Source organism: Lycium ferocissimum, chromosome 6 (assembly GCF_029784015.1).
Source record: "Lycium ferocissimum isolate CSIRO_LF1 chromosome 6, AGI_CSIRO_Lferr_CH_V1, whole genome shotgun sequence".
Classification (NCBI taxonomy): domain Eukaryota; kingdom Viridiplantae; phylum Streptophyta; class Magnoliopsida; order Solanales; family Solanaceae; genus Lycium; species Lycium ferocissimum.
Genome location: NC_081347.1, coordinates 43,355,634 through 43,368,096, shown reverse-complemented (window position 1 = coordinate 43,368,096; position 12,463 = coordinate 43,355,634). Strand labels below are relative to the sequence as shown.

At 36.9% G+C, this 12,463-nt stretch overlaps 1 protein-coding gene across 3 annotated transcripts; it reads left to right on the top strand.

The window, feature by feature from the left end:
- The first annotated feature begins 3,007 nt into the window (after positions 1–3,007).
- Positions 3,008–12,213, top strand: LOC132059699 (probable arabinosyltransferase ARAD1). Of its 3 annotated transcripts, none has more exons than XM_059452402.1 (4): positions 3,008–3,809; positions 10,646–10,756; positions 11,103–11,198; positions 11,567–12,213. In XM_059452402.1, the coding sequence occupies exons 1-4, from the start codon at positions 3,330–3,332 to the stop codon at positions 11,981–11,983; spliced, it is 1,104 nt and encodes a 367-aa protein (XP_059308385.1). In that variant the 5' UTR covers positions 3,008–3,329; the 3' UTR covers positions 11,984–12,213. The 3 variants fall into 3 exon arrangements, with proteins under 3 accessions (XP_059308385.1, XP_059308384.1, XP_059308386.1); XM_059452401.1 differs by having other exon boundaries at positions 3,016–3,809; positions 10,646–10,942; XM_059452403.1 differs by lacking the exon at positions 3,008–3,809 and adding an exon at positions 7,625–7,895 and having other exon boundaries at positions 10,646–10,942.
- Positions 12,214–12,463: the final 250 nt, after the last annotated feature.

Below are 12,463 nucleotides of genomic sequence, written 5' to 3'. Positions count from 1 at the left end.
CCTTCTTCCACAAGAACTCAAGAGAAATTTATGATCAACTTCATCAAACCAAGAAAATCAAGTGTAAGAAACTCATTAGAGTTCATCCAAGGCAAGAAATCCCATTGGAAGTGAACTAGGGTTTTGGCTCAAGTGAAGTATTTCCACTCAAGGCTCATTCCCACACTATCTAAGGAAAGTTTAATGATCATTCCATGTTGTTTAAGGTATTGAGAGGTCGAAAGACTTGGATTGTAGAAGGAGATAGAAAATGGGTCATGAATGCGAGAATAGTGGCATTTTTGAGTAGTAGTTGAGATGAGTCATGATTTTTGATATGTTGTGATTATAAGTATGCTATAAATGACATTAAGAACATGGGATAAGCATCATATGTGAGAAAACGTACTAGTGTACTATGACCATGATTATGGATGAATTGAAGTGAAATTGTGAAATGTGGATAATGTAGAGGAATGAAGATTGTTGGTTATTATATTGTGAATGTAATTATAGATGTTTGGGAGTTGATATGTAATATGGGGAAAGTCGTATAAACAAAGGAAATGCTGCCCAATTTTCTCTAGCTTTAATTGAGCATGTTCATGTAAAGGATTAGCTAACGATAATACGAACTCTCTTGAAGGTAGAAAAGTGAGTGTTGAAGGAGAACAATCAAGCGATAGAATAGCTAAATGAAAAGGTATGTGAGGCTAGTCCCTTCCTTCTAAGGCATGACTCCAATGGCATGAATTCTCCTATTTTCCCATGACTTTCTTACATTCCGGAAATTACGAATCTATGATTATAAAGAGCTTCACATGAGATATAGAGAAACGAGACATGTCATGAGCATGATAGTGATGATGATGAATTAAGTCTAAAGATCCTAAAGCTAATGATTCTAATTATGATCCATTGATGTTGTTTATTTTATACACTCACCTTATATGCTAATTCCTTCAAGGTGAGGCAGAATGCTTATGAACGCTCCATAATAGAATAGGGGGCTCACGACCTTATGTCACCCCGATAAAGTATAGCTGTCTTTGAGTCTCTATGCATGCATTATGATGAGTACATTATGATGATATTACACCGCGCCTATATGGGCAAGCGTACACCGCTAAGCGCGGCGGCGTATACACCATGTCTAGATGGTACAGGCGTACACCACTAGTGGGCGGCATGAGATGGTTACCCAGGACACGGGCTAATGATAATCACACCGTACTTATATGGTCGGGCAGCTTATATATATATATATGCATACATGATATGATGATGATGTTTACGAAGTAAGTTAGCATGCATTATTTCTATGGAAATTGCCAGTCAGTTACATATTGTTCTTCATTTGATATCCCCCTGTTTCATTGATGTATTGATATTGTTTATGCCTTACATACTCAGTACAATATTCGTACTGACGTCCTTTTCTTTGGACGCTGTGTTCATGCCCACAGGGAGACGGGGAGGCGATCCGCATCCATAGGAGCTATCAACGGACTTTCGAGAGCACTCCGTTGTTCCGGAGGTGCCATTGCTTATTATTTTTGTGTACATATATTTTGGGCACGACGGGGTCCTGTCCCGTCCATATGTCTAGTACTCTAATAGAGATTCGTAGATACGTATGTGTGGGTAGTATGGTCTCACGTTCTCATCATCGTATATGTATTATTTTGATAGCCGAAGGGCTCATGTATATAAAGGTAAATATGTTTCAAATGAAAATGGTTCTTCTATGATTATAAGCATGAGATTAATGAACGATCGTAGGACGAATATGATTACTAGCAGTATGAGCGATGCTCGGTGGTTAGCCCCGGGTACCCGTCATGGCCCCTAGTCGGGTCGTGACAACTTGCTTGTTTTAAGCATAAACAAAAAAGGCAATGCTAATTTTTTTCCTTAATTAAAATGCTTAGCTAGAAAAGAAAAAGAAAAAGAAAAAGAGAAAGAAAACTTAAAATATCTTCAAAATTGACAATTAGAGAACTGTAACAATATATATTGATCATTCTATATTATTTTATGTTATTGTATAATATGTAATAATCCAATTTCTGTTATATTAATGGAGGAATGAACTTCTCTAATTAATTAGTGTTAAAATCCCAAAACTTTGTCTTAAGTGCTAGTGGTCTTCTTCTTTTTTTTTTGCTAAAAGAAAACTGAATAAGAGTTGTAATTAAGGACACATGATCATGAACTAGTTGCACTTGTGTATAAACATATAAACATATTTGACTGTACAATGATTTTTAATATTTACAATTGAATATTTAATAAAAACAATATTTAGAGAAACAATTTATTTTAGAATACTCAATAACAAAAATTATATTACGAAAGCAAAGGTTTTAGAACACTGCAATTAAAAGATTTCGTAATGCCAATTTGGTTACCATTCTCTATTTGCAGATTGTAGAGATATTTTCAATTGTTTTATTTCTATTTTTTGTTTTGTTTCTAGTTAGGCAATTAAATTAATTAAGGGAAAATGTGGACTTTAACATTGCCTTTTTTATTTATGCTTAAAACAAGCAAGTGTCCACTTGTCAAGTAGTAAAATAGCCTCACACAAGTAGTGTTGGTTATGTGAGTCACAAAATAAATTTTTTCGACTTGACACACTCTTTAAGAAGCCATAAATAAAATAACAATTTTATTATATGGATAAAATGGGTATTGAGTGGTAAATTATCTTTTAATTTTTCAAACTGCATAAGTAAAAACGAGCATTTATTTTTAGCCCCCATTTGGCCATAAAAATTATTCACTTTATTCCGGAATTTTTTTTTCACTTTTTTCCGGAATTATCGTTTGGCCATAAAAATTCCGAATACAACGAATACCAAAAACTCAAAAAACTTGTTTTTCAAATTTTTTTCACTTTTTTTATAACTACATTTCATCAAAAACTACAATTTTTAAAATTATGGTCAAACACAACTCCAACTCAAACTCCAAAATTCCAAAAAAAAAGTGATTCGTCCGTTTGATTTCTTCTCTTTCCTTTTCTGTCTGTCGCTAAGTTCCATCTCAATTTGCAATTCCCCCAATTTCTATTTTCATATTTACCCCTTTAGACATATTTGAATTGAATACTATAATCCCCTAACATCCCCACCACGATCTTACAGATTAAACCACAACTCACACTTCCCAATTATTCTTATTATTATTATATATCTAAAACCCAAAAAGTGTACATAACGTGAAAATATTTCATCCCTTACGATCCAATCTTCCTCATATTCCCTTTTCTCTCAATTCACATTAAACATTTTCATGCATTTCCATGTTTCAAAAAAATCCTCACTAAACTTCAAATTACACAAAAAATGAAAGTGAAAGATACAATGAGTAAGAGTTTACTCTGTTTAGCAGTATTCATTATATTCCTCTTTGCTTCTTTATTCTATACAGGAACAATCGATTACAGATCAAGTTTTTCCCTATTCGATTCTTCCACACTGAGTAAACCTACACCTTGCTACACTGAATCAGACCTTCTTAAAGTTTACATGTATGATCTGGAAATGAAATACAACACGGGTTTGTTAAAAGGTTCACATTATAATGCACCAGCTGTTACAGTCGAGACTTTACCAAAATGGCCTTATTATACGGGTTTAAGGAAACAACATAGCGTTGAGTATTGGATGTTGGCATCATTGTTGTATGGAAATGATGAGGCGGTTAGGGTTTTGGATCCGGAATCCGCTGATGTGTTTTTTGTGCCTTTTTTTTCGTCGTTGAGTTATAATACTTATTATAGACATGGGAATGATTCTGAGGTCAAATTTGATGATGCATTGCAGGTGATCTTTCTGTCTTATTATATGTTTTCAGTGCATGCTTGGAGCTTGGTTATTTAGTTGTTCAAAGTCTTTATCTGATTTGCATCTTCAAATTTATCTCTAATTATTCCCTGAATTTCAAGTTAGAATGATTCCAGGGGATTCATTTGGTAGCTAGTTAGGAGGCAAGTTATTCATGTATTAAATTCTACATAAGTAATACCTTGTTAGTAGCCGGTTAGGAGGTCAGTTATTCACGTATAAGATTAATACAGTGTTAGCTAATACACGAATAATGAGTACATGAATAACTAAACCCTGCATAAAATAATACTCCCTCCATTTCCCTCCGTTTCAATTTATGTGGACCCATTTGACTGGGCACGACATTTAAGAAAGAGTGAAGACTTTTGAAACTTGTGTAGCTGTAAAGTGAATTTGTTTCCAAATTAGGAAAGAGGTCATTCATTTTGGCACGGACTAAAAAGGAAATAGGTTCACATAAATTGAAACAGAGAGAGTGTATAGATACCCTCATAACTAATTCCTGCATTACTAATACCTGCTTAACTCTAACCAGTTACCAAACAACCCCTTTATTGTTGTAATTCTCTTGAATGCTTTGTTGTTGTCGTTACACTTACATTAGTTTAGAGAGAAGTTTGAGTTTTCCTTGATAATTAAGCATAATTGTGAACTAGAGAACCTCTCTTTCTGTGACCTAAATAGGGCGGAAAACATAGAGGATTTATATCTCCGACACAACTAGTTTGGGTTGAGGTGTAGCTGATTGATGATTGGTTTTTACTATATTATTGATAAGGAAATCAAAAAGATTAGTTGCTTTTGTCAGATTTGTTTTCCTGATGAAGCTTATGTAAGAGCTTTTTTTCCTATGTATAGCATTCTATTAGTTACATTACCACACTTTTTTCTCTTTATGCAGACTTCTTAGTTAGAGTCTAACTCTAGGACCAAGATATTTCAGCTGCAAATATGTGTTGTTAACTGGCAACAAGACGGTTCCTCACAAGTGTAGGATAAGAAACAGATGTTATGGCTCTCAACAAGAGTTTGTTCCTATACTTTTTTATGCACCCATAAGGTTTCAATATATATAGAAGATTGAGTATCTTTCATAGATATTCATATTTTTATACCAGGTTCTATACTTTTTAGTATATTTCTTGTACACATGATTTCATTAATAAAATCATCTTGGCTTATATAAAAACAAAAGAGAATATTATACCTCATACTTAAGAAAGTTCAGCCTGGAAATGAATAGCTGTTAGAAATCCAAATTCTAGTTAATGAGTCCTTTAAAAGGCTTAACCCTGATTGTGTACTGTCTGGCAATTTTACCTGTGAAAGTGGAACAGAGAATGTTTTTTGCAATTCATTGTGCAGCTTTAAATAGCTGGCTATGTGGATTATTCAACTACATGTTTGGTAAGACTCTCATTTTCTATGCACATTTTGCTACTCCTTCCACCTAGGAAAACTTGACCTATTTTGACTGTTATGAAGATGAAGAGAGTTTGAGCATATCTTAAATTGAAGGCAGATAAAACAGTGTGTACAACAGCAATTTAAAACATGAAAAAGTAGAATTAGTTGATGAAAATTGTCAGGTGTGAGATGTAGAATTGCCAGATGAAAGAAATCAGAGATGTTTTGAAGACAAGCAGAGTGACTTACAGAAGCTCAAGATGAATTGTTTAGCTCTATACTATTTTTGCTGTAAACAGGAAATGTTAGTTGAAACAGAAGATATTTTTGATGTTTTAGACTATTTATAAGAAAAGCAACAAATAGGTGTCCAAGTTGTAAGTTGTACTAAATTTGAAGGGGGACTACATAGTTTGATGTAGTATACCTGTGGATATGTAGATTAACTGTTACCATCCTCAAAAAAAATTGTCAGTGTTAAAATCCTAGAGATTATATTTGTTTGAATTTTTGTTAAATGAAAAAGATTTCTGTTTAAGGAAATAGGTCAAGTGTTTTGGGATGTACAAAAAGGAAAGTAGGTCAAGTTTTATGGAAAAGAGGAATTCATGTGAGTTTATTCTAATGTGCTCTGTTTTGGTTAACCAATGAAATTTATGGGGCACTAGCAGTTTGACTCTCTCAAGAAGGTGGTCATTAAAAGGACTTCTTGAGATCCTTTTCACTGTTCATCCATCCGGTGGTGAAGGATTGCTGCTATGTTTAGAAGAAATGATAAATGCATCTAAAAGTTAAGTTGTGTTAGGGAAGGAACGCTTCAGACCAATAAAATATGCAAAGCAATCTATGCATTTATTTGGTCTTATATAAATTTCTCCTACATGCACATTGTCGGTAAAAGAAGTCATTACCTTCTAATAACTAGATAAAAATACTGGAGGGATTCTTATGTCCGTTCAATGTGGACCATTTTCAAAGGGACCATGATAGTGTTGGAAGAGGAGTTGGTGTATTAACCGTCACTTGGTGCCAAGGAACATTCAAGTAGCATTCTTCTGGAGCCAAATGGGTGGTAGCCCCTTGCTAGTTGGATTGGTCGAGTTAGTGATTTATGCAGATTTGTGCAGTCTTTTGTTGCTGATGTATAAAATATGAAAAGAAGGACATGAAACCTTTGAATAGTATAAGAGTTAAGAGAGTAAAGAAGCTATTAGTGAAGTTCGAGGTGAAGTCTTATTTGAAACTTAGCATGCGGGAAGTAGATAAAGAAATGTATATCTAGTACACCGGATAGAGTAGAGGGCTAAAGACTTGAACCTTGTTAACTGTAAGACGACTCCAAAATGTATATACAAGAGATAGTAAGATCAAAGAGAGATGCGCCATAGTGTAGGAACTTGGAAGAGGAGTTAATGTATTAGTTGTAAATTGGCCTTGAGAAACACTTAAGTGACATTTTTGGGGCCGAATTGTTTAACCAAGAACAATATTAACTGACTGAGCATATAGTAGTACTTAGGGCAAAAGTATAACCGGTGAGGTGGGAGAGAGCCCCTTTTTAGCTGAGTTAGTCAAGTAAGTAAGTTATGCAGGCTTGTGCTGTCTTTTGCTGGTCTGGAAAGCTATGAAAAGTCAGACACGGTAAAGCCTTTGAAGAGAATAAGGGAGTAAAGAAAGGCAAAAAGGCTATTAAGCCTGGTAAAGTCTTGTGTACTTTAATCTAAAAAATAAGAATGCAGGAAGTGGAGAAAGACAGTAAATCCTAGTACACATAAGAGAAGAGGAGTTAATAATTTAAACCTTGTTAAGTGTAATAAGAGAATGCCCAACAAGTTTTGACAAGAGATAGTGAGATCAAAGTTCTTTTTCCTCTCCTATGTGGTTTGCGAGCTATTGCATAGGAGCTGGGTTTACCCTGTGCGCACCTGAAGGGTAGCGGCTGCAGGTTCCCATGTCATCAAAAAAAAAAAAAAAAGGAGATAGTGAGATCAAAGAAGATATAGATTATCTATTTGATCAATTACTTAACTCAAATTACAGGGATAACATTACATATCTTTGTATATTTGCGCAAGAGCGAAACTTTAGCTACACTCATAAAACTAGATCCGTAGAATTTAAGGGCGTCATAAAAAATACAAGGGTTAGAAAATCCTATTGTTGAGATGACATCGCTATAAAGGTTTAAATAGTAATCTGCTATTTAATATTATATTATGGATTGGAAAGATGACAAATAAGTAGAGAAACAGTTATCAAAGTGTGTGAAAGATCGTGGTAATAATATATATATATATATATATTTTTTTTTTTTTGGGATGAAGAAAATCGTGGTAATAAACTTATGAGTCATACAATAATTTTTGGGAAAATATAATAGAGCATAGGCTTAGATATTTAGAAGGGTACCAAAGAATAAATTGTTAACTATGGCGGTAGGATCTACAACAAAATGCTATATTTTTGCTAACAGATTGGTGGAGATTTGTAGGAAAAGGAAGTATCCAGTGACTTAGAGAACATATGATCAATTGCCAAGAAGTTCATTCGTAGGTGCGAGAGAATAAAAGAATTCTTATAAATATCATAAGGGAGATGTAATAAGGAGCTACTGTAAGCATGAGAACAACGGGATATGGAGGAGCTTCTCATACTGTGAGTTTACACCAAAGATCTATTTTTAGCTTTACTTGCTTGGGCTACTTATGGATGAACTAACCAAGTGTATGGGATGAGACTACATGGTGCATGCTATTTGCAAATGATATTATTAGTTGACCAAATTTGCGAGAGTTAAGTCAACCAAAAACTTTAACTGAGGGGAAACTCCCAAGAAAATAAGGTTTTAAAATAAGTAGGAGTTAGACCGGATATATGCATTGCATGTTTAGCCCCATAAGAAATAAAGTTGAAGTGAGATTAGGCAAAATTGGTGCCATTCACTCATTCAGATATCTAGGCTTAGTGTTCCTAGTAGATATTCATATATCCAGACTCAATATTCTTAATTGATAGTTGAGATATTTAGGCGAAGATGTCGGAAGAATGGAGGTGGAGTACAATGATTCCCGTGTACAAGAACAAGGGAGACATTCAAAGGCTACGCGTAACTAGAGGTATCAGTACTGCTAGAATCACGCTGTAAAGTGTGGGAAAGGGTGGTGGAAATGAGGGTGAGGAGAGGTGTGTCTGTTTGAGAGACCGGTTTGGATTAAATGCTAGGGGCGCTCGACTACGAAGCCGTTCATATTGTAAGGAGATTGGTGGAGCAATATAGGGAGCGGACGAGGACTTGCGTAGGTATTCATTGACCTAGAAAAGGCCTACGACAAAGTGCCAGAGAGAGGTCTGTGGAATCTTGGAGGCTAAAGGTGTACTGTGGTGTACATTAGAGCGATAAAGGACATGTATGATGGAGCTAAGACGAGGTAAGGGCGGTAGGAGGAGACTCGGAGCAACCACGTTCGATGGGGTTGCGTTAGGGATCGGCTCTTGGCGGTTTCTATTCGCCTTGGTGATGGATGAATTGATGCGACAAATACAAGGTGAGGTGCCTTGGTGTATGTTGTTCGCGGATGACATAGTGCGATTGACGAGACTCGCGGAGTTAACGATAAGGCTGGAGGGCGGGAGAACGCAGACATTGGAGTCTAAAGGATTTAAATTGAGTAGGACCAAGTCGAGAATACTTGGAGTGCGAGTTCGGTGGCGTACCGCGTGGTGACGAGGAAGTGAGGGTACCCGAGGAGCCGTTCAAAGAAAGGAAGTTCAAGTATCTTGGAGTCGTATACGGGAGATGGGGATATCGACGACGATGTTTCACATCGTATTGGTGCGAGTTGGATGAAATGGAGGCTCTTTCTCGGTCTTATGTGATAAGAAAGTGCCACGAAAACTTAAAGGCAAGTTCTAGAAAGTGGTGGTTAGAACCGACTTTATTGTACGGAGCGGAGTGTTGGCCGATCGAAAAGATGTCACGTTCGAAGATGAAAGTCGCGGAAATGCGAATCTTTGCGGTGGATGTGTGGGCACGCTGGGAAGGATAAAATTAGGAATAAAGATATCCGAGACAAGGTGGGAGTGGCATCGGTGGAGGACAAGATGCGACGAAGTCGGGCGAGATGGTTTGGGCATGTGAAGAGGAGAGACACGAATGCTCCCGGTGCGGAGGTGTGAAGAGGTGGGCTATGGACGGTTTCGGGAGAGGTAAAGGGAGGCGCCAGGGGGAGAGGTGATTAGACAGGATATGCACGATTTCGGCTCTCCGAGGACATGACCTTGAATGAGAGGGTCGCATGGAGGACTCGGATTAGGATGAAAGCTAGCTAGAGTGTCTTATCCTTTCACCATAGGAGTTGCGATTTTGCTCATTTGTTTATTGCCATTTGATTTACGCATTTGATTGCTTGCTTATATTTGTTGGGTGTACTTTGTTTATCTTATTTATCTATAGTAGTTAATGCTCCTTTCTTTCCGATTTGTTCTTCCATGACTTTCTCGCTTTTGTTTGTTCGTTGTTTTCATATTGTTTCGGTATGCTTGGCCCTATCGACCTTTTGTCTTGTTTTCCTTGTTTTCCTCTCTTTTTCTCTCTTGAGCCGAGGGTCTTTCGGAAATGCCGCCCTACCTTTCAAGGTGAGGGTTAGGTACACGTACACTCTGCCTCCCCCAGGACCCACATGGTGGGATTATACTGGGCTTGTTGTTGTTGATGATGATGTTGTTGTATTCCTAATGAATGATATGATGAATGAAAATGTAACACAGAGATTTGGAATAAGATCAATTAAATAGAGGAGCACTACGATAAAGAGATACCCGTCAGAGTGATAGCGCGCTGTATATGACAGTGTTCACGCCTGTGAATGTTGGGCTTCAAATGTCTAACTTATCTACAGGATGAGTGTAAATGTGGAAAATTGAGATTATGATCACCCATTAGAAGGTACAAATAGCATATATAGAGCATAAAATGTTAGAAAGTCACCTGAAATTGTTTTGGCCATTTTTTTCTACCTAGAATTACAAATGCACCAATGAATAGGTGCAACACTATGATGATTGAAAGTGTTAATAGGACGTGGTAAACTTAAAATCACATGGAGATAAGTTGTATCAAAAGACATACAATGTTTAGGAATCCACACGAACTTAGTGAAGATAGAACACAAAAGTTCCATATAGACAATATTAACTAGTTGGGATTAAGTTTTATGGTGTTGGTACACGTACATTAGGATTGGTATTTGCCAAGTCTTTTTAGCTTGCGCAAAGATGTATATCAGTGAAGTAATTCATATAGCCGATCAGTTTAGTTTAGAATTGAGGTATACTACTAGTGTTATTCTAGTATTCCTCCCTGTAATAATTATTCTTTTTCTGCATTGGCTTTGTTCTTCTAACAGGCTGAAATTGCCGACTTCTTACAAAAGTCTGAACATTGGAAGAGGTCTAGTGGTCGGGATCATGTGATACCAATGCATCATCCAAATGCTTTCAGGCGTTACCGGGAGAAGGTGAATGCTGCTATTTTCATTGTTGCAGATTTTGGTCGTCCTCCTCCAACTGTTTCTAATTTGAGGAAAGATGTAGTGGCCCCATACGCACACGTGGTTGAAACTTTTGAAGGTGATAAAACTGCAGACCCATATGAGTCCCGTACAACGCTTCTTTTCTTCCGGGGGAGGACAGACAGGAAAGATGTATGCTTGCTTGAATTCTGAATAAATCAATCATGTATTCTCAAGTGATTGATTTATTTGAATCAAATCATTTTGAGAATAATGTACTCTTTTTTTTCCACCAAAAAACCCATGTATTCTCAAATGATGAAAACTTTTTGTGACTCTGTTCATGCTGCAGGATGGAAAAGACCGTCAGCAATTGAAAGACATGTTAAGTGGTCAAAAGGATGTTGTCTTCGAAGCAGCAGGAATCTCAGGGAAAGGTGTAAATGAAGTAAGTTGTTTAGTTATACAAACTGATTCTGTATAATTGGGTGGTATTTCTTTGTTGTTACAACTGGAAAATATGAGATACATTCCAATGTGCTTTGGTGTAATGTCATATGTTGGATCCTTAATTATTGGCCGTTTCCGTTGACCTGCCAGTTTTAAGTTTCCCAGATGTGTTCTGTTATGTAATATTATCACAAGGTACCATTGCAGTTGAGATTCGACAAAGTCCCTCACCTACCCGATAAAAAGAAAAAAAATAGCCCCCACCTCTCCAACGATTTGCTCTGATCCCTTTCCCCCTTTCCCTCAATCCCTTGTTATTTTTGCCTGTACTTGCATTTACTTATAGTTTTCGCTTTTGTATGTCAGTCAACAAATGGGATGCGTTCCTCAAAGTTCTGTCTACACCCAGCAGGGGACACGCCATCATCTTGCCGCCTGTTTGATGCTATAGTTAGCCATTGTGTTCCTGTAATTGTGAGTGACAAAATTGAGCTACCTTTCGAGGATGAATTAGACTACACCAAGTTCTCGATATTTTTCTCACGCGAGGAGGCAAAGAAAGAAGGATACCTGCTTGATCAGCTCAGGACCTTTCCAAAAGAAAGATGGCTTGAAATGTGGGGCTATCTTAAGAACATTACCCATCATTTTGAGTACCAGTACCCTCCGAAAAAGGGTGATGCTGTAAACATGATATGGAGGCAGGTGAAGCACAAGCTTCCTGCTGCCAAACTTGATGTACATAGAAACAGGAGGCTCAAAGTGCCAGATTGGTGGAGATAGTGCTTGAGAAGGTTGCTGGTATAATACTGTACATTTGTATACATTCATAGCCAACTATCCCTTAAGGGGAACTATCAATCGAGCAAAGATAGTAATAATCACGGCATCTAGATTATTGAAATATTATTAACATTAGTTGAACATTTCTGGGTTTTTTTTGTCCTGGAGACTGAGGGTTGGTTTTCGCAACGATAGCTTACCCAACATTTAATATGGCTTTGTAGCATATTCATTCATTGCATAATATAAGTTGAGATATATAGAGCTATGTGTTCGATGAGTTTTTCTCCATAGGGAAATGTTAGACATGTAACATGTTCTCTCAAATCACTGTTACATGCTTCAATTCATCATTCAAGTTGGGCTAGTTAGTCATGTCAGGTGTAACAGCGGAGAGTGAAGTGATAGTATGGAGAGGTGGGGTTGTTATTTTGCACCTCTCTTCTCCTTTGACCTGAGTTACTACTTACTACTGTTCGT